This window comes from Varanus komodoensis, unplaced genomic scaffold (assembly GCF_004798865.1).
Source record: "Varanus komodoensis strain SLA01 unplaced genomic scaffold, ASM479886v1 scaffold94, whole genome shotgun sequence".
Lineage (NCBI taxonomy): Eukaryota > Metazoa > Chordata > Lepidosauria > Squamata > Varanidae > Varanus > Varanus komodoensis.
The window spans coordinates 1,443,777-1,464,044 of NW_025336646.1; the positions used below are offsets into that span (position 1 = coordinate 1,443,777).

The 20,268-nt window shown below is 41.4% G+C and overlaps 2 protein-coding genes and 1 non-coding gene across 3 annotated transcripts in view; all 3 read left to right on the forward strand.

Annotated features, from left to right (window-relative positions):
- Positions 1-9,331, forward strand: part of SARAF (store-operated calcium entry associated regulatory factor) — an 11,097-nt gene extending 1,766 nt beyond the window's left edge. Inside the window, exons 2-6 of the mRNA XM_044418906.1 lie at positions 879-1,057; positions 1,852-2,284; positions 3,815-3,911; positions 6,503-6,627; positions 8,562-9,331. Of these exons, the coding sequence (XP_044274841.1) occupies positions 879-1,057; positions 1,852-2,284; positions 3,815-3,911; positions 6,503-6,627; positions 8,562-8,587 (860 nt within the window). The 3' untranslated portion in view covers positions 8,588-9,331. The remainder of the gene's footprint in view (positions 1-878; positions 1,058-1,851; positions 2,285-3,814; positions 3,912-6,502; positions 6,628-8,561) is intronic.
- Positions 5,148-5,310, forward strand: LOC123017532. The gene has a single exon (XR_006413625.1). It is a non-coding gene; the product is annotated as a U1 spliceosomal RNA (small nuclear RNA).
- A 5,504-nt stretch (positions 9,332-14,835) lies between the features above and the next one.
- REST (RE1 silencing transcription factor) overlaps positions 14,836-20,268 on the forward strand; it is a 28,937-nt gene continuing 23,504 nt past the window's right edge. The window contains exon 1 of the mRNA XM_044418868.1: positions 14,836-14,948. The gene's annotated coding sequence lies outside the window, so the exon portion shown is untranslated. The remainder of the gene's footprint in view (positions 14,949-20,268) is intronic.

Sequence of the window (20,268 nt, forward strand, 5' to 3'; positions counted from 1 at the left end):
AGTGACTCCATCTAGCCACCTCATCCTCTGCTGTCCCCTTCTTCTTTTCCATCTATTGTTCCCAGCATCAGGCTCTTCTCCAGTGAGTCCTTCCTTCTCATTAGGTGGCCAAAGTATTTGAGTTTCATTTTCAGTATCTGGCCTTCTAAAGAGCAGTCAGGGTTGATCTCCTCTAGGACTGACTGGTTTGATCGCCTTGTAGTCCAAGGGAATCACAGGAGTCTTCTCCAACACCACAATTCAAAAGCCTCAATTCTTTGGCACTCAGCCTTCCTCATGGTCCAACTTTCACAGCCATACATTGCAACTGGGAAAACCATAGCCTTGACTATACATACTTTTGTTGGCAGGGTGATGTCTCTGCTTTTTAGTATGCTGTCTAGATTTGCCATAGCTTTCCTCCCAAGGAGCAAGCATCTTTTAATTTCTTGGCTGCAGTCCCTGTCTGCAGTGATCTTGGAGACCATGAAAATAAAATCTGTCACTACCACCATTTCTTCCCCATCTATTTGCCAGGAAGTGTCTGATCCAGCGAACCAGTACTTATTTTCTTATTGTGCAACAGCATTTCTATAAATGGTAGAGCATGAAAAACCTATTTTTTCCCTGTCCTAACCTTTCAAACACTATGGAGCCCTGCAGATTGTGTGTGTTAAATTAGTATACTTATTAAATTGGCATTTGGGATTGCCATCATGAATCAGTATATCACATCATCAAATGGAAATTATTCTAAGAACTTACCTGTTGGCTTTTGATTGTATACTTTTATAATTGTATAATTTTAATTGTATAATTTTAATTGTATAATGCATTACCAATTTTGTGCAATATTCCTCTAACAGTTATGTAATTCAAAGCCACATGCATTTTTTCAGAGAGAATCTTGTTGAGAGAAATCCAGGCTCTCACGCTCTACGCAGGCAAGCACACGAATTATCGGAGGACGTCTCCAGTTCCTCAGCTGCAGTGCACTGGAGGTTCAGCTGGATGCAGTGCATACGCACCTGAGGTTGTCCAGTGTTACAACAAAGGCTGGGATGGCTATGATGTACAGGTATGTTCATTTTAATAATCACATGGAGGTTGTAACCTTGGCCTTAGGATAAGGAAACTCTGTATACCTTCTCAGAGTATTCTCTTGATAAATTAAAAAAGACCAAGTCTAGTCTGAGATGGGGAAATAGGCTTGTTTATGGGACTCTGTTCATACCGCTTTTTTGGAATAAAGGTACCATGTGCAAATTCCTTGAAGAGGATTATTGTTCACTTCTACCTCAACCGCAAGAAAAAAGTAGTAGAATATATTAAAATCTTTTTAAAAACCTGAGGTTTTTTGATCCAGATATAGACCATACATGATGCTTGCTAACTAACTTTGAATAATGTTTTTGAGCTTTGTCTGCCAAGTAATTTGAAACCCAGTAGTCCAGTTTTGTTTTTAAAAACTTTCAAGGACACAACTAAGCCTTGGTTGTTAAATTTTAAAACCTATGAGCTACTAATCTACTAAAAAAGCAGTATACACAGTTAAAAGTGCAATCCTATGCATGTTTAAACAAAAAAAGTGCAACAACTCCCAGCAATTTCAGCCAGTCATGTAGGATTGTACCCTACATCAGAGTTTGAATGTTACAGTGGTCAAGATCTTACAAATATGTTACAGAGTTTCAAATCTTAAAAGTGGTGGAACTGAATATCAATTTTTCAAATTTTCTTTTTGTGAACATTTTGAGAATGAGACCAAAATTTGAAAATATAAACATACTGTTACTGCATGTTTTTATACTAGTTATTTTTATTGTGGCTAATTTTATTGTAAATATGACAAACACTATTTCTCTTTTTCAGTGGGAGTGTAAAGCACAGATGGATGTTTCATATCGCTTTGGAAAAATCGAAGTAAGCTGTGAAGGCTACGATTACCCAGATGACCCTTACATATTAAAAGGATCGTGTGGGTTGGAGTACACATTAGAGTTAACTAAGAATGGACAGCATGATAAAACTAACTTCTTTGGTGGGAACCATTACTCCACAACTTCTCATGATGCATTAGGTTCAGGTGCTGGACTGGTGCTTCTAATAGTATTTGCAGTCCTTGTTTTCGGTGTCTATAAGATGTTCCTCTGTGATAACCGGCCACAACATGGTTTCTCTTCTGATGCTGGGCATTCAGGAACCAGTTGGCAAGATCATCAAAGACCACCTCCACCAGGATTTAAATCAGATGGGCCAGCTTATCAAAGCCCACCTCCACCAGGTTTTAAGTCAAACTTCACAGGTAAAGTACTTACTTATATGTAGCAATAGGAGCATAAAAGTTTGGGATATCATACCCAAGGTGGATAGTAATAATCATCCACCAGAGCTGTGTACAATTCTTCATTTGTCAGGTCTGAGCCCTACTTAGGTCCATAATTCATTGTTACAGTCTAAACCAGAAGTCCAGGCAGCAGTGCCATTCTGAAGGGTTACAAGATGGAAAGAACTTAACAACCCTACTAGATTAGATCAAATGCCTGCCTCCTCTAGCATTCTGTTCCTACAGTGAACTAACCAGATATCCTTAGCAAGGCCAGAGCAGGACACGAATAGCACACTTCTGCTTGTGTACCCCAGCACCATACTGCCTCTGATACTGAAGGTAACATATTGCCATTGTAGCCATTGTGATGTAGACTGCCACACCTGTGCTGAGCTTGCATTCTCTTTTTTTGCACTGCAGATTGATGGAAGATTGCACAGGTGCTGCAAGGCTTGCTTTCAGTTGATAAATCCTTCTTTACCCTTAGCAATTGCTTCTATATTTATAACTCCGTAAGGAAAGATGCAGACCCAGGGGAAGATTGTGGCAGTGCCACAGGTGTATCTGTATTTCTGCTGTACAATGTCTTTCAAATCTCACTCTCTGAAATGTAAACAATAGCCTCAGAATTTGAACATAATCATGTTGCTCCTTGAAATATATAAATATGTTTTTAATGGCACATTCAGAGTTAGTGGAAGGGCAAATTGGAATGCTTACTGGTTGTACCATTTCTGTTAACAGTGCAGTTCCTCTAGTACTGCATTCCTAACCAGTTTATGAAGTAAGCTCCACTGAGTGTAATGAATCTTTTAGGTAAATATATTTGGAATTAAGCTGTTCAACTTTAAAATGATCAGGTTTCTAGCAGTGGAGATCCTACCTTTATCAGTATTGCAGTAATATTCTTTTTATGTTGGGCGAATTTGAATGAACTGATGATTTGCATGTGTAAATGACCATCAGAGACTAATCACTGCAGTAAAAAACTAAACAGTGTCACCTCAAACTACATTTTCAGTAGAATACACTCACCTGGGCTTTGGTGGATATGCATCTCACACCAACCATATGTATGCTGCAGGATCATTCTTTGGGGTTCTTCAGTAGGGCTTGATTCAAGGCCTGAAATAGTTATTACATTGCATTTATATCCTACCTTTTTCCCTCTTGCAAGGAATCCAAAGCAGCTCACATAGTCCTCCTTCACTCCATTTTGTCCTCAAAACAATAATCCTGTGAGATGGCTTTGGCTGAGAGTGAATGACTGACCCAAAGTCACCAGTAAGTTCCCTGGTTGAGTGGGGACTAGAATCGGGATCTTTCAGATTTCCAGTCCAACACTCTAACCACCACACTGGCTCTAAAATCTTTGAAGAACATACCAGGGTTTTGAGTGGTATGCAGAGACATGCTGCTTCCTTGCTTATAAGTTAAAACAATTGTGAAAAAACTTGGATTTCTAAGATTTTAAAATCTAAATATCATTTTCTTTTAATTAAAAAGGTGCTTACGGTTCCAGTTCTGACTCAAATTCAAGACCAGGTTTCTGGACTGGATTAGGTGCTGGAGGGCTATTGGGATACTTGGTTGGCAACCGAAGGTAACCCATCTTGTTTTCTCTTGGTAACCATCTTTCCTTTACGTAATGAGAAATCTATTTACTTAACACATAGAGAAAAAAAGATGTAAATAGAATCCCAGTGGGGCCAATAAATTTTAACACCAAAATGTTAAGCTCTATCCAAAGGAACCATGGTGATTTTTGCTTACAGTTTCATCTCCAAACAAGGGGAAATGTTTGACTTCAAAAAATTCTGAGATATTTATCCCACCTTTGGATTTTGTTTTTCTTAGGGCCAATATGGGGAACCTTTTTCCCATGAAGTGCTCTTGACACAAAGGAAATGTTTATTGGTGCGGCAGCCTGTGCTATACAGACAAGTCAGTGCCAGTGACTGGCAGAGCCAGAGGGAAAAGCTTCCTCTCTCTCTTTGTGCCATGCAGCATGAAATTAGGCTGAGGGCTACACGTTCCGCAATCTGCCGTACTTTTCTATAGATTGCTCCAGTCACTGGGAGGCATTATCATAGTGCCTGTATATTCATGAAGGGACTGAGTTATGTGGGTGCAGCTAGGAATTTGGTGCTGGGTGGGCCAAAGGCCCCTCCTTCCCCTGTCTTTCCAGCAGGCTCAATGGAGAGGGATAAGAAAGAGATCAAGGCGCCTTGGACATTGCATCTTTTTAGACTGTGTGCCTATGGACATGGTCTGTCTTGTTTAATTATTTGTATATCGGCTACTCTGGGAGAATATTAGCTGAAGAAGAGCATAAAATGCTTCAAGCAAGTAATCATAATCAGCACTGTAATTAAAAACAGTACTTCTTTCTTCACTGTTGTTCCATGCTTGATAGCCAAACTACTTCTCCGTTTCTGGTACATTAGAGCAGTTAAAAAAACATTGTTTGCCAGTTCTCATAAAGAAATACTTGAGTAGATTCAGTTTCACATTTTAAAGTGGCTCAAAGCATTATACCATCATGACAACAAAAATAAAATAGAGTTTTATTTTGCTGGTAAGCATATTTACCTGGCAATAAGCACTGCTTTATTGTGAAATGAAGAGTAATAAAATTAGTATCTTTAACCAAATATTTACCTAGCCAGCTGCCCCCCAGCTGTAAAATATTATATTGTAATAAGGAACTACTGATTCCAGGCCTGTTTGGTGCTGCCCTAATCACCCGTTTCTCTCTCCAAGGAGTCATTTGGGGTGGCCCCAGGTCTTGATCCCAAGCTCCACCACCTCCAGTGGCAGCATTTATTGTGTGGCAAATACACTTAGCTAGCAGGGGAGATGAAATGTTCATGAAGGTGATTTTCCCATATGAGATTCATTTACTGCATTGGAGGTGTGCTGACCCGTATGAGTTCTCCAAATGCAGGAAACTCAGTGGCATAATTTGTGGTATCGGGGGACTTTGTCCACATTCTTCCCTGAAAAGAATATTTTTTAATTTCGTGGCTTGCTATACAAAATAAATTGACCAGCACAGGATACAGACATTGCCTGTCACAATATTCTTCCACTTGTTGCTTGTCAAGCCTCCTTCTCCATTTTGGTTCTCCATGCTGTTTCTTATACTGTTTCTTCTTTATGGAACATTTTACCTGTTAATATTCATCCAATTAATTCTTGCTCTGTTTTTTAAAGCCCTTAAGACTCATTTATATATGTGAGTTTACATCAAACTGATATTGGACTTGTTCCTCAGGTTTCAGTTTTTGCTGCTTTTTGAGGCTTGTGGAACACAGCCTTCTTTTTTCAAGGTTATTTGCAAATTCTAATATTAGCACAATTTGTATGGCTTCAGTTTGGTATGGATTTCTCTGTACATCTAAAGGACTTCTGAGTGGCACAGTTCCTCACAATGCTGCTGTTTATCTACATAACCTATTATAATTACTCTGCTTTGCTTATTAACCTGTGAGAGACCAGATAAAATCCTAAAACAGTTCTGTGGGGAAATGTCACTACAGTGCTTTCTTTTTGCAAAGCATGCTATGTTTTGTGCAGGCAACATGCATCTATCAAGCTTAAGCTAAAACATGCATTTTTAAAATTGTAGTTTTTATTTTCTGGACACAGAAGGTTAAAGGCATCAAATCAAGCTCACCTTCAAAAGCATTTAGATGATTAATTTCAGCTCTCTAAATTTTCATCTTCCTCATTAGAAGGATCAGCTGAAGGACTGCCTGGATCTAGTGGAAGCTTCACTCCCCTCCCTGCCCCTCAAAACACTCCCCCAGTGCCTGTCCAAAAGACAGTCTTCTATCTCTGGGGCCTGAGCTGGCATGAGAGGGCAGAGGGTGCCTCTCTGAAGGTGGAGTCCCCACTGCAACCTTGGAAGGCTTAGGATTGCGCCCTGTCTTCCTTAGCAATATTATTCTTCATTTAAGCACAGTAAATTATTTTAATGGAATTACTGGAAATTTCATCTTCAGTTTGTTATGATCACTGAATATCCATGGAGAAGTCTAAATGTGCTTTTCCTATGACGGTGTGTTTATTGGTGGTGAGGGGCTTCACAGTAAATTACTTTCCTTTCTAAGTTTTCTGGCTTTTACAGTGCTGTGTTAGTACACAGAGGAAAATATTGGCAAGTACCATTTAAACCATTTTTTCCTACAGGTCACCTTCGTATCACTCATATGCTCCTCACTACAACACATGGGCTAATCCAACTGCTCCACCTGCATTTGGTACTTCAAATAACTCTTCAACATTTCATAATTCAGGGACAAGGTCTACCTCTGGTAAGTTGTAAGCCTTGTTCAGTTTGATTTTCCTGGCTAATCAAAGACAGTGTAATAGCAACATCTTAGATTCAGTCCAGAGAAGTTAATTATGTATAATTTCTGTTAAATCAGCAGTACTTAGATTAGAGACAAGTAATGCATTCCACAGCTTTCATCATGACTTCGGCCTAGTTCAGACTGAGGTTATAAATCTGTGTCTAAATTCTATAACTTCAAAATGCAGGAGAGAGCTTACATTAGTTATGGCATGATCCAGTGTGGGACTGTCTGTAATCCTCCAACTCTGGAGGGTTATGGGCATCTTATCAAGGGGTGGGCAGGAGAAAATACTTTGATGAACAAACTTGTCTTGTGCCCTGGCTTCCATGTAAGGCAGGCTTAGGTGGCACCAGGATACATCCTATCCTAGCAAAGCCTCATTCCTCCCATCCTCTCTCCCTGGAGTACAAAATTCACCAAATGCTGGATTCAGGGCTGGTCTTCTGACTTTGGAGCTGCAGCTGGAGCTGAAAGAACCATGACAACTGTGAAGGTGGAGGGAGAGCACTTCAAGCTCGAAGCCCCAGCTCTGACCTTGGAGTGAGTTTCCAGCATCAGAACTGGGACCACTATCTCTCCTGTGGCCATCTAGACAGCATCTAAGCTGAAACTCAATTCAGGCAAGACAGAAGTACTCTTGGTTAATGAATGCTCTGTCTGATGGATTAGATGGCCATTCTCCTGCCTTGGATAGGGTTGTACTTCTCCTAAAGGACAGGATCTGTAGTTTGCATGACCTAGTTTGTTAATCTGGAAATCAACGAGGTTTTGTGGGAACAAGCTTCCTGCCCAGTTGTCACTTCTGCTTTCATAAACTGCCTAGGTCATCCTCATGATGTCCAGGTTCAGAACTCTGAGTTGTTTAGGAGTTCAGCTAAAGTTGTCTCAACACAAATTATGGGTTATTGTTTGGTTAACTCTTGGTTGTTTAATTACTAAACAAGCCTAGAGTTTGGACATCACAGCATTCTAGGAATGGGGAAATTCCTGTGCTGCTTTGAAAAGGATGGAGGCTTATTTCCATGTAGTCATGCAATTCCTGGGTTTTTAAACCCAGAATTGTCTGTTATGTCTGAATCAAGTCAATGAGACAGTTTTCCCACAGCACAAAGATGTAGCTTAGCTTTACAAGGACTAGCTCCAGTGAGCCTTAGACTTACAGACTACCACCCCTGTCCTTTTCTGACTCAGCCAGTTTCAAAGCTTTTGGTTCTGTTGTTTATTAATCATGGCTTGTCCTAATTGATTGCATAAGTATGAAATCTGGTTAGTTATGAAGCAGGCTTGTTTCCTCTGTTAAGCCACTGTTTTAGGCTTTTGGAGACAAGCTAAATTGTGTGTCATTCTAAAACAGAAGTGGAGGCTCTTAACCTCTTTTTTAGGCACACTGGAGAGAGAGAAAACCTGTCAGCCTGAGGGTAGCCATGGTTCATCCTCCTAATACTAAATCATGCTCATAGATATAAATAAATCTACTCTTTTAGCCCAGCTATTGCCTATTAGGGACTGCAGGTGGTGCAGTGGTTTAAACCACTGGGCTGCTGGACCGGTAGATCGAAAGGTCGCCGGTTTGTATCTGCACAACGGGGTGAGTTCCCGTTGCTCCGTCCCAGCTCCTGCCAACCTTGCAGTTCGAAAGCATGCAAATGCAAGTAGATAAAAAGGTACCACTTCGGTGGGCAAGAAACAGCGTTCTGTGCACTTTGGTGTTTAGTCATGCCGGCCACATGACCACGGAGACTGTCTGCGGACAAACGCTGGCTCCCTTGGCTAGGAAACAGAGTTGAGCACCACCCCCTAGAGTCAGGCATGACTGGACTTAATGTCAAGGGGAAACCTTTATCTTTATTGCCTATTGACTAATGGTGTTTTTCTTTTGCCATCCTACTTAGGTTTTGGAGGCACAAAAAGAAGATGAACCTCTGCTTCAGCAAGAGAATAAAAGCAACATTCCAGCAATTCAGAAATCTGTTTAAGCCTGTTTCAAGGATTTGTAACTGTCTAATCCTGGATTCACTCACACATACTTATATTTCAATTTTTAAAAATAATGTAGCTAATATTGAGGCTTAAAGAGATAATGTTTTGTTTAGTAGTGTAGAAAGGAAAATGGAAAAAGGCAAATTCAGTCTGAAATCATTAACACCTTTTTTACTGTTTAGAATAATTTGGCCAGGTAATACTGCCTTAACAATTGATACCTAGTAAAATTCCCTCCTCTCCACAACTATTAAAGGTGCAGAAGCTTGTCATGGTTGCATCTGGCTATCCTAATGATACTCCACTGACTGTACATACTAATCTGCATCTTGTTCTCCATTAAGAACACACCCAGCCAGTTCAGTGGGACTTGGATGAGAATTAGACCATGCTGCACATTCAGATGCACATCTGCATCCATGTCAACTACTCAGAAAATGGCTTTGCTGCAAGAATCTCTCTTGCTTGACAAGATGTTACTTGTTCAGCGAGACAGGATATTGGTGACATAGCATTCTTTTCTTTCATTGGTAAACAGTCTTTTTATTCAGACAGGCTTCTTTCCCAGTCTTTGTTAAACATTGTGGGTGATGTTTTGACTCTCCTTCCTCCTCTGGGAAAAAACAGTCCCAGAATGTTTGCATTTTAAACTTGTGAAAATAAAGTCATGCTTTGGTGTTAACATTGTGTAATGTCTTAATTTAACAACTCTTTGTAATACTATCACAGCCTTTCCCGACCAGGTAACCTCCAGAGGTTTTTGGCTGCATATGTGATTATTTGCCATGCTACCTGGAGCTGATGTGAGCTGAGGTCGAAAACAAGGAGGGCACCAGATTGGGGAAGGCTGTGTTAGGTGGAGAACAGGTATACAAAGAAGCTGTCTCCAAGCAACTGCATTAATGTAATTTGACAATCTGGTGTCTCTTTGCAGTACACTGATGGCCATTTCAGAGAAGAAATGCTATGTGTCTAGTATCTGACATATTTACATAGTTGTGCTCTTCTGGACAGCAGTTTGCTTTCCTGTATGCTGAAGTGTAGTGTGGTAAAGGAAAGAATAACACTGGATTAGGTCTTTCCATTGACCGCACAATGTTTTTAACAGAACAATGAAAAGAGTGTGGACTTAGAAGTTTGTCTTTTGTTCAGCATTTGTTATGCTTTTTAATTGTTTTAATATAGTAAGAAACTAATATAACAAAATGCAGAATTAGGATGAATTTGTACAAAACTATAATTGATGGAAATTATTTTAAATTATAAAATTCTGATCATTTGGACAATAGCCTAGCACATTTCTGAGGCAGTCAGACTCTCACATGGGCTTCCTTGATTACTGTCTTGTATAAGGTAGGAATTGAGTTAAAAATAAAAGTTGATTCCCTGCTCCACTTCAAGCCCATGTATAATATTACATTCTCTTAGCACGACTGCTTTAAGCTACTGGCTAACTGGATTATCCAAGGTAACATGGAGTGAATAATGGTCTTGTGCTGTCTGTTACTTTTCCTCTATAGTCCTTCACCTTCCGGGGCATTTTTCTTCTGACATGGCTGCAGCAACAGGTTTCCAAGCCAAGGAGGGAAAATCAGAAGGGAGGGAAAGGGAAAATTGCTGCATAGGAGAAGCAGGAAATTGGGCACTCCCTCTCTTACTCATTCCTCCCCTGCAAATGCCCTTCTCCCCTACTTTGCACTTCCGAGGCAAAGCAGAACTGGGAGATCCCTGATCACTTTCAGATACTTAATTCCAGCCTTGACTGTAAGTGAGGTATCCCCAGAAGTTTTAAACTAGAGCTCCCACCAGCATTAGCTGAAGTTTGTGCTGGAAAACTCTCTGGTAGATTGTGCATCATGTCAGTAGATGGGCCTTCCATCTGGATTTTCCATGTTGTAGAATATAAGGTCGCAGTCCATTATACATCCATTTGAGGTTTTTGGAGTAAATATGCTAGCAAGGACTGTGTAAGACATTCTAGTACATGTTATCCAAACAGGGATTACTATAAGTTCCAATGAAATACCTAGTCTCAGGGTGACTTAACATATTGTCTGAGCATCCCTGGCTTAGTCAACCACTCCAAGAAGTCACGGGTTTAGTAAACCCACTGTAGCTTAACATTTCATCAGAACCTGGATGACATACTATGCTACAGTCAAACTGAAAAGCTACAGAGCACCTTGGTGAGGTGGCTGCTCTGGCCAAGGTGCTCTAGCCAGCAAGGTGTCCAAGTGGCATATTGCACAGCTGTCATTGCCTTCCCTCCATGGATGATGCAAGTGGTCCTGCTCTCTTAACACTGACAGGAGTAGGTGGCTCTACTACATGCCACCCATTCAGCCGTGGGGACTGGGGAGGTAGTGCACAGCAGGGTAATTATGGCACTTTCCTGGCTGCCACTGTCGAAAGAGTGGTGATGGTAGGTGAGAGGGAACTGTTTGGCTTGCATTGCCTTGCAGGAAAGGCAAGCAGAGCAGCTCAGCTCTCCCTTCCCCATTCAGTGCTTGACAATGGTGCCAGGGAGAGGGGACAGTGGTGCTAGAAGCACAGAAGAATGCACCTCTCCCCTGCTATCCCCTCTCTCCTGAGCAGTGCTATTCCCTTGCATTTCCAGGGATGCTGGGGGGAAGCAGGGAATGCCTCATCTGTCTCTCCCTAGCTGCTCTTTCTCTTCATCCTGCAGCATCCATCGGGGTACTGCAGCAGCCATGCTCTGACTGGTGGCCTTCTTGAGAGAAGGCAGCTGATTATAGTGCTCTCATCCACCATATGACAAGGAACGGGAGCCAACTGTCTGTGGGCCTGCACAAAGGAGGAGGGAGTTTCAGCTGGCTTTGGCCCTTTTCACCATGACCGGCTTGTTATTTGGGCAGCTTGCTCTTATTTTGTGCTCGCCTCAAATGGCAAACTGAACTGGAGCAACAGACGAAGGTGGGGGAAGAGGGGCCAAGCTGCCCCTCTAGAGAAAATGGCTTCAAGAGCTGGGCCTGCACCAAGCAGCTTCCCCTCATTCTGCACAGCCAGTCCTCACTTGATGGTTTGTTAGTTATGCACAAGCCACTCTGCCTAGCTTCAGGCATCACATCAAACTACTCTGAACCAAACTTGGTTTACTACCCATCATGGCTTATGTGAATCCAGTCAATAAGCTTTAGCACACTGACATACAAAAGGTCCTCACTGTTATGCTGCACATAGCTTAGGCTGATAGAGGGAGTCACTGACCCACGGTCCTCCAGTCAGCTTCTTACACTAGTAGTTGCAGCTCCTGTGTTTCCCAGTTCTCAAGAGGATTGTGTTTGATTTTATAGAAGTTTTAAAATACATAACATCATAAAAACCATGTAGATCAAACCAGTGGTCCATTCAGTGCAATACTCCATTCACATGGTCACAAACCAATTGCTCACAGGATCACTCAAGCAGGATGGGTAAAAGAATTGGGCCTGCTCAAGCTCCTCAGCAATTGGTGTATGCAGACATACCATCACTACTCAAAGTGCCAATGAATTCCATACTTTAACTGCACTGTGCAATGAATTTCTTTTGTCTGTCCTAAATCTCATACCAGTCAGTTTCGTGGATGACCTCAGGGTCCAGACGTATGGAAGAGGGAGAAAAATGTCTTTCTCACTTTTTCCATTATTGTAAACACCTCTACCACGTTTGCTTGCCTTTTCTTGCCCCCTGAGGAAAACAGTTCAAGCTGTTGTAACCCTTCTCCACAGGGAAGTTGGTCAAACTCCTTGACCATTTTTAGTTGTTCTTCTCCACACTTTTTCCAATTCATTAATGTCTTTTGTCAGGTATGGTGACAAGAACTGAACACAATATTCCAAGTGTAGTCAGACTAAAGATACACACACACACACACACACACACACACAAACACGTAGTATGACGACTGTTTGCATTTTTAATTCCTTTCCTAAATATGCCTAACATGTAATTTCCTTTTTCACAGCACCTGCATATTAGGTTGATATGTTCATCAAGCTGTCCACCACTACCCCAAGACCACTTTCTAGATCAGCCATGCTCCTCCTCTACTTTCAACTGTGAAGACAGATACATTATTTAACTATTTAATTGAAATTATTTTATTCAGCTTCTCTTCAATGCCTTTAACTTCCTTTAGTGCTCTTTTAATTCTATTGCCATGCAGCTCACTGTAAACGACCTTTTTTTTAATCCCCTCTAACCCTTGCTTCAAAATGTGCAAACCAGCATTCTCTTGGTGAAAGGTAATTGTTTAAGCAAGCGATCAAGCATCACTCCAAAACGCTAATCTCTTAGTCATGTCCTTATTCCACCCATCTCAAGTGAGGCCAAAGTAGGCAAAGTAAAACAAAAATAACTAGATTAAAAACATGACTAAATTATTTCAAATTATCAAACATATTCTAAGCCACAAATTTCTGGCCATCCATTCATATCACTTCCTGATGCTCCACCCCAGTTTTCATTATAACATAGGCAGTGGAACCTAAATGAGGCTCCCCAGACAGGAGTAGGATTCGGCCTGGCTGTCACACTAGGGTCTCTCTCATATGAACCTGCTCACTTATTAAGATCATCTACCTCTTAAACAAAATTAAAACATTATATAATGGAATAAAGAGATCTACTTCTCATTAGTTTCAAACCAATATTTGGCTGGGAAAGGGAAAACAGCCTTTCTCTGTTGACATATCCAGGTTTTGGAACTCTCTACCTAGGAGAGGTTTGGTTTGCCCCCCGCCCCCTTCCATGGCCTTTGTGGACTGGATGTTACTGTTTGCCTACCTGAATTATATACAATTCTTCTGCTTTTTAATTCTGGCATTTTATTATGTTTTTAGGATGTTCCTTACTGTAGTTGTTCAGAATTAATTTCTTTCCTGCCTGTCATTTTTGCTTGCTATTTTTGCATAGCCCTATTCTTATTGTATGGCATTCTTTTGTAAGTAGCCGTGCACTCTTTGATGGAAAGTGAGGTATCATTATTCTCTAATAAATATATTCTAAAGGTTCTCTGGGTGCAGCTCTTTATTTCCTCCTGTATATATGAAAGGCTGACATCAATTCTTATGGGTAACAGTATAACACTGCAACTGGGATCAATATTGTTCCCTTCACAGGAATAGCAAGCCACTAATAATAGGAAAACTATGGCTGCGAGGCAGTGCCCTTCTTAACCATTTTTCAAAGGCAACTCCAGAATTATGGGCAATTTGTTTCTGACACTTCCCTACTAGTCCCACCACACCCTAGGAGCTGGAAGAAAAACTGGGGGAGGTTTGGTGGAGTCCAGAATCATTGGGTTAAGCTCGATAGGATTAGATTGGGGTAGAAAGCCTTTCGGCTCCCAAGGGACACCTGGGGTAATATGTTAGTGGCCACACATATAAACACATGCACAATTATGCACTTATATGCATGCTTGCACACACTTCTTTCATAAGCACGCACACGTGTGCACACGGACACTTCTGCCCCCACAGCACACAGGGAGAGGAGGCATATACCTCCCCTCTGCACAAAACCCAAGTGCTCTATTTCTGAGCCGAATCAGAAACAGAGCCTGCCAAACAGCTGTCAAACAGACCGAAGCCTGCCAAACAGCTTGGTGGGCTGGCACAACCCAACTGTGCTAGGAAACTGTGTGCAGAACTGAGTCTCCTGTTTCCAGGCATTCTTCCCAATTGTGCTAGAAAATGGGGCATGCGAAAAGAGCAATCCCCATAAGGCAGAGGAGAGCTATTTTCTCTCACAGCATTGCTGCAGCAGTGGTGACTGCAGTGCGGGGGGGGGGGGGTGGAATTGGAGAACATCTGGAAAATAGGGAACCTATGACTGGCCATGTGTGAGCTGCCTAGCCCTGAATACCGAGGGCTTTCAAGTTTTGCTCTTGTGTGTGTGTGGAGCGGGGGGGGGGGGGAGTAGCGCAATTAAAACCGAAACTCAGGGTATAGTGATGGTGAGAAAGACCATTCATATGGAGCTAATAGGAAAGGGACTGAATATAAAGCAGTTAGTATCGTCATGTTTTTGCTTTTATATCAGTTGATGGTGCTGACATATTTGGAATTCCATCGAACTTCCTGTGGGAAGAACTGCTTGGCCCTGACCTCCTGACCTGGATATTGTTATCTGCTCGGCTCCAGGATCGTGGACTGCTTTGGGAAGGGCTTTCTCTTTGTCCTGCTGCCACCGCTGAGGTTGTGCTAGAGGGCAACGCCGGAGGGCACCGGCGTGCAGAGGACTGGCTGGTTGGAGGGAAGGAAACCCTCAAAGTCGAAATCCCCTAATTCTAGGTAACTTCCCCATTTTGGCTTCTCTCGACCTTTTTTTAACCTGGTACAGGATTCATCTCTGCCTTTCCTGATACGAAAACAGATATATTCCTCCTTACTTTTCTTCTCTGTGTTTGTGAAGTCTAAGGTTGAAGACAATCCAACTAACAATAGGATTCTGTATTTTCAAAAGAATGCGATTGTTTTGTGTCTGTCCCAACGCCCTGAGGGCTTGCGGGATAGCTTGAAAGCTGCATGTCACCTAGCACAGCCTACACCATTGAAATCTGGGCTGCCTCCTTCACTCCATTTTAAGACTTAAGAGCATACGGGCATGATGATTTAACTTCAAGCCAGCCTCCTCCTCCCTCTGTGCTACTCCCACCCCTACCCCAGTTTCTAGCATCCTGCCTGATTAAGAGATCTGCCGATCTGAAAAGTTTTGCCCACAATTTTGTGTATGTTTGGTTGGTCCTAATAAAGGCATTACTTGACTGTGAATTTGGCAATGAATTAGATTAGTCATTGCTAAATGCAAAACAATTTTAAGAGGCTGAAGTTGCTGGAACAAATAAACTACCATGGCTGTTCTCCTTTGATCTGAAAATATAAAATGTTGCTAGATAATTCTCCTATTATGCCAATGTTGATATGCCTGTTTAAAACTCTAAGCAAAGCTTCCCGACCCTGTTTTGAGCGATTTCAGGGGAGGTGTTCGTACTGTCTGAATCAATCAAATCAGTCTTACATATGCATGGATACAAAATGCATTCGGCTGATTAAAGGAACTACACCGTGCCAGAACTGTGTTCGCAAATATGCATTTGCCAAGAACATGCAAATGTACTGCTTTTCTGTGACAGGGTGGAGAGGGGATTTGTGTGGGTGAATGATAGGCAAAGGGAGGAAGGCTGTTAACTCCTCCCTCACCTACTTACTATCCATTGGAAATGCCACACATCCAGGATCTGTCCCTTGATTTACATCAGATTTCTAATACTGAATAGAGGGAACAAATAAAGCAGCTCCAGGAGTATTTGCCCGGAGATTGGTGAGTGGAAGAAGGCTAAGCACTCTCTCCTTCCCCCGCATTCTCCCTTCCAGTTGCCTGCCTTATGAGTTTGCTTCATTTACAAATGCTGCAAATGTGTTGCATGATGGTTCCGTCCAAAAAGGAAAAGTAGGCAGAAAACAGTAAGAACACTCTCAGTCAAGGCTAAGAGATCAGGAATGACAAAACTGATGCTGTCATACTTTGGGTGCATCCTGAGAAGGCAAGACTCACTGGAGAAGACCATCATATTAGGGAAAGTCAGAAGGAGAAGACAAAAGGAAGGACCAAATACGAGAAGGGTTGAATCCATAAAGGAAGCCATAGCCTTGAATTTGGAAAAACTGAATGGAGCTGTCATGGACAGGATATTAGGAGAGCTTTCATCCATGGACCAAAGATGACTTGATGGCACGTAACAACTAAAAACAAAAAGTTTCAAACAAATTCAAAACAATAAAACCAAAGAGGTTTTCATGTGTGGTAAAATGCAAAAGATTATAAACTAAGCTATTGAACAAATAATCTTTTTGTAGAATAAAATAGAGAACCCTCCTTAAATAGAGAACCCCCCTTAAATATTTCCTTAAACTACAGCAAACTATCTAGAAACCTAAGAACTACTTTAGGCAGTTGCTAAGGATTTGGGTGTGGCCACAAAGGAATTCTTAACTTTTTAAATTGTAAGTACAGACCCCCTACAGGCGTTGTCACAAACTTTTCGAAATTATCCAAGGGGTAGAATTAAGAGTAAGCTTACAGAGAACGAGCACTGTAGCATATTTTCCTTGTGTAGTGCCTATCATCTTCTGCCCATAAGATATACTGAATGTATTGGTCTTTTTAATGTTTCCATTTGTGTACATGGCTTTGAAATCTTTAGATGGAAGCAGTTTATAAATCCAAGTAATTAAATAAGTAAATTGTAAAGTGGCTACAAAAAAGTTTCACATTCTTTAGATGAAGTACACTCTAGTGAAGCTTAATTTTCCAGAGGCACAATCCTTTGCAAGCTTAGGCCCTTTGCAAAATAAGGCCTGGCCGGGCATGAGGGAATTGTAGGCTTTTTATCTGTCTAAATATGCATAAGATTGCTACTTAAATACTTTGTAGTTTCTGTTATCTAACCCAAGTAGCAGGTTGAAACCCCCAAGATAACAATGATTAAGTAGACTGGGCGGCCCACTAGCTAGACAAAGTAGACCTGTGCCCACACTCCTAACTTTTACCTGTGAAATACCCACCATTATGCCAGTGATAAAAACAAGTTTTTGCAGAAGGAAGAAAATCCATCAAAGGAAAGGTCATTCAAACTCTGCAAAATGTGAGAGACATGGCTTATAATATTTAGAAACTGTACTCACTGGCAAATCTATCTGCTGCTAGCATTTTGGCATCAGGCAAAGACTTACCTTTTCTCTGGCTATTTTAACCATTTATTATTGGTTGTACATATGGTAATTTGGTTGTAAATTTACCCTATTTCTGGTTTTAGTTGGTTTTAATTTAAATAGTCTTATTCTAATGTCTTATATGTTTTAATTTTGATATATTATGTTTTATAGTTGGATTATGTTGTTAATATGCTTTTAATATGTTGAGTGAATGTTATTGATTATATAATGTTGTGTGCTTTTATGTATTGTGAGCTGCACAGAGAGCCCAGATATGGGTTATTTTGGTGGCATACAAATTGAAATAATAAATAAATAAATAGTGACAATTTGTCCCACACACTCCCTTTGTACACCACAGAAGGTTTACCCAGTGTGGAACATTGTGAAATCCTGTAGAAAACATCTTCATTGAAAGCACAACAGAAAGGGAGTGGGAGTAAAGTGCCTAGGTCTAGGCTTTGGGGAGAGAAACCACAAGTTGGGCCAAGGTTTAGCCCCACAGTAACATTTCCCATTCCCAGCTCTTAAATCTGGACCCCCATCCCACATTCTGTGCACAATTGGGGAGAGACAGACTCACATTTGAAGAGTCAGATATGCCACCATCCTGTATGATTTTTAGCTTGCATTTTGTTAGAAAAAGCAAACAATCTTACTTGTTTAGAAGTTCACATTCCAGTTCAATCTGACTACTGTTGTGTTAGCCCCTACCTTTGGTGGTCTCTAAGGCAAATTTCAGAAAGGGCCTTTAACCATTTCCCCAAAATATTTTATATACCCAGTTTTATATCTTGGGCCTGTGCCCCAAAATATGGCTGCTTATTTCAAATCAATATGTGACTTCTCATCTCTACAGCTGCTTGCCATGTCCCTATCACCTTTGTGACCAGTCTTTTTTAATTTTCTTTTTGCTCTCAACCTTGACCCTCTTCTTAGTCCATTCCTTTGGACAGCCAGTGAGAGTTACTAGATCTTAGGATCCGAGTTGAGTTTTTTTGGGGGGGGGGGAGTAATCTCTTTAGAGTCTTTGGTGAGAGTTACACCCCTAGATGTGGAGCTAGAAACAAGCTATTTTTGCCACGGCCTGTTTCCAGCCTTCCCCCAAGCCCTGTGCTAAAGTGTATGTCCCCCATTTGGCTCTTTCTCAGTTGCTTGCTCTTTCAGTGGGGAAAGAACAGTCGTGGCAAACACCAAAACATGTATGAAAATCTGTTAAAGGGGACTTTTATTCTGCCCTGGGAATCAGAGGAAAATGTGAGTTCTCTCTTTTAAAAGTAAATATTTCTGGTTCCTGCTCTGAGTTTAAGTCTCAAGGGACCTAAAACATACAGATACTACACTTACAGCTCCCTTGCTCTCCCTTTCATAGGTTTTTGCTTCTTCACTGGCTTCCATATGTGTATCTGTCGGTGTTCTCTAGGATTAGAGAAACTTAGTCAATAGTGACCAGAAACTTTTAATTAGAAAACGTCTAAATATCTAAACACTTGGAATAAATTAATCAAAATATTGCATAGCATCAATACAGCTGTCTAGAATATTTTAGGGTGCAATCCCATGTTTTCCCAACATTGTTGGGGATGGTATTAGGATTGTTTGGAGATCCTGACACCAGCCATGCCCCTCCCCCACCCTTGCAGCCAGCATGGAAAAAACTGCTGACTGCTGCCTCCCACCCCCCATGGTTGCTAATGTGCCCTGGAGGAGAGAAAGAGGGTGGGCTGGGGAGGGGAGGGGGCTGGGGCCATGGCCTTATACCCATTCCTATCAGCACCCCAGCCCCTGTACCTTCTGCTCTCTGGAGCTTCATGTAGATGGCCAAAATGTCAGTCTAAATTAAAATCAGGACAGAGGTGAGGCAATGGTGAGCATAGGATGATTGTCGGCTTCCAAGAGGTTTCGGTGCATCAAAGAGTTGCATACTTAATAGATTCACATATATATTCTCAGTGAGGGACTGTGAAAGACCACCGGCTTCGCATGCAGAAGGTCCCAGGCCCAGTTGCCAGGATCTCCAGGTAGGGCTGGAAAAAATTTCTGAAACCCAGGACAGCTGCTACAGATCTGTATTTACAATGCTGGGCTACATGGACCAGGGTCTCACTTAACATGAGAGAGCTTCCTGTGTAACCCTTAGTAACTATGATCCAAATTAAGTGGTTTAGCCTGGTTTCCCTGTGGGTCTTCTGTGGAAACATGAGTCATATACTTTCTGGTTCATAGCTCACATGTGCTACAATTTTATGCACATTTATTAAAATGTGTATAAAGCCCTTCTGAAGTCCTTTTGAATTCAGTGCGATTTTCCCATAATCAAGGATTGTGCTGAATGTTTCCTGTTGTTAAGTAGAACTTACAGCCATACTAGGTATGGTATGGATATCATACCTATAGGACTATGACAAGGAGGGAGAAGAAATTTTAGGCAATTGCCCCCAGCCCCAATCTAGCTCATGCTTACTATTTGCATTGGGAGGGAAACTCCCATTGGCACCAGTGAGCTGTATCACTTCCAAGAGCTGTAGCTTTTCTTTGTGTGCAGCACAGTCCTAAATAGTGTTCAGCGCACCATGTTTCACCAGGTGGTGTGAAGTTTCAGGGACGTAGGGCTTATGTAATGTTGGTTTTCAATGGAAGGACTTTGCTGGGGTCTACTGGCATTTTGTAATATTTGCAAATAAACAAGTTGAGCATAGGGAGAAGCATGACCTAAACATTCTAATAAGACAGCCAAAGTCCACTGCTCCCACACCAGATCTTTAGGAAGATAGCCTGCAATTTATTTTCCTTTCACAGCTGTAACATAATTACAGATTCTGGAGTCATCTCTTTTCATTTGTGCTTTGTCTCTGATTGACTCAAGCTGCAGTTATTTTCCTTTCACAGACAGGTA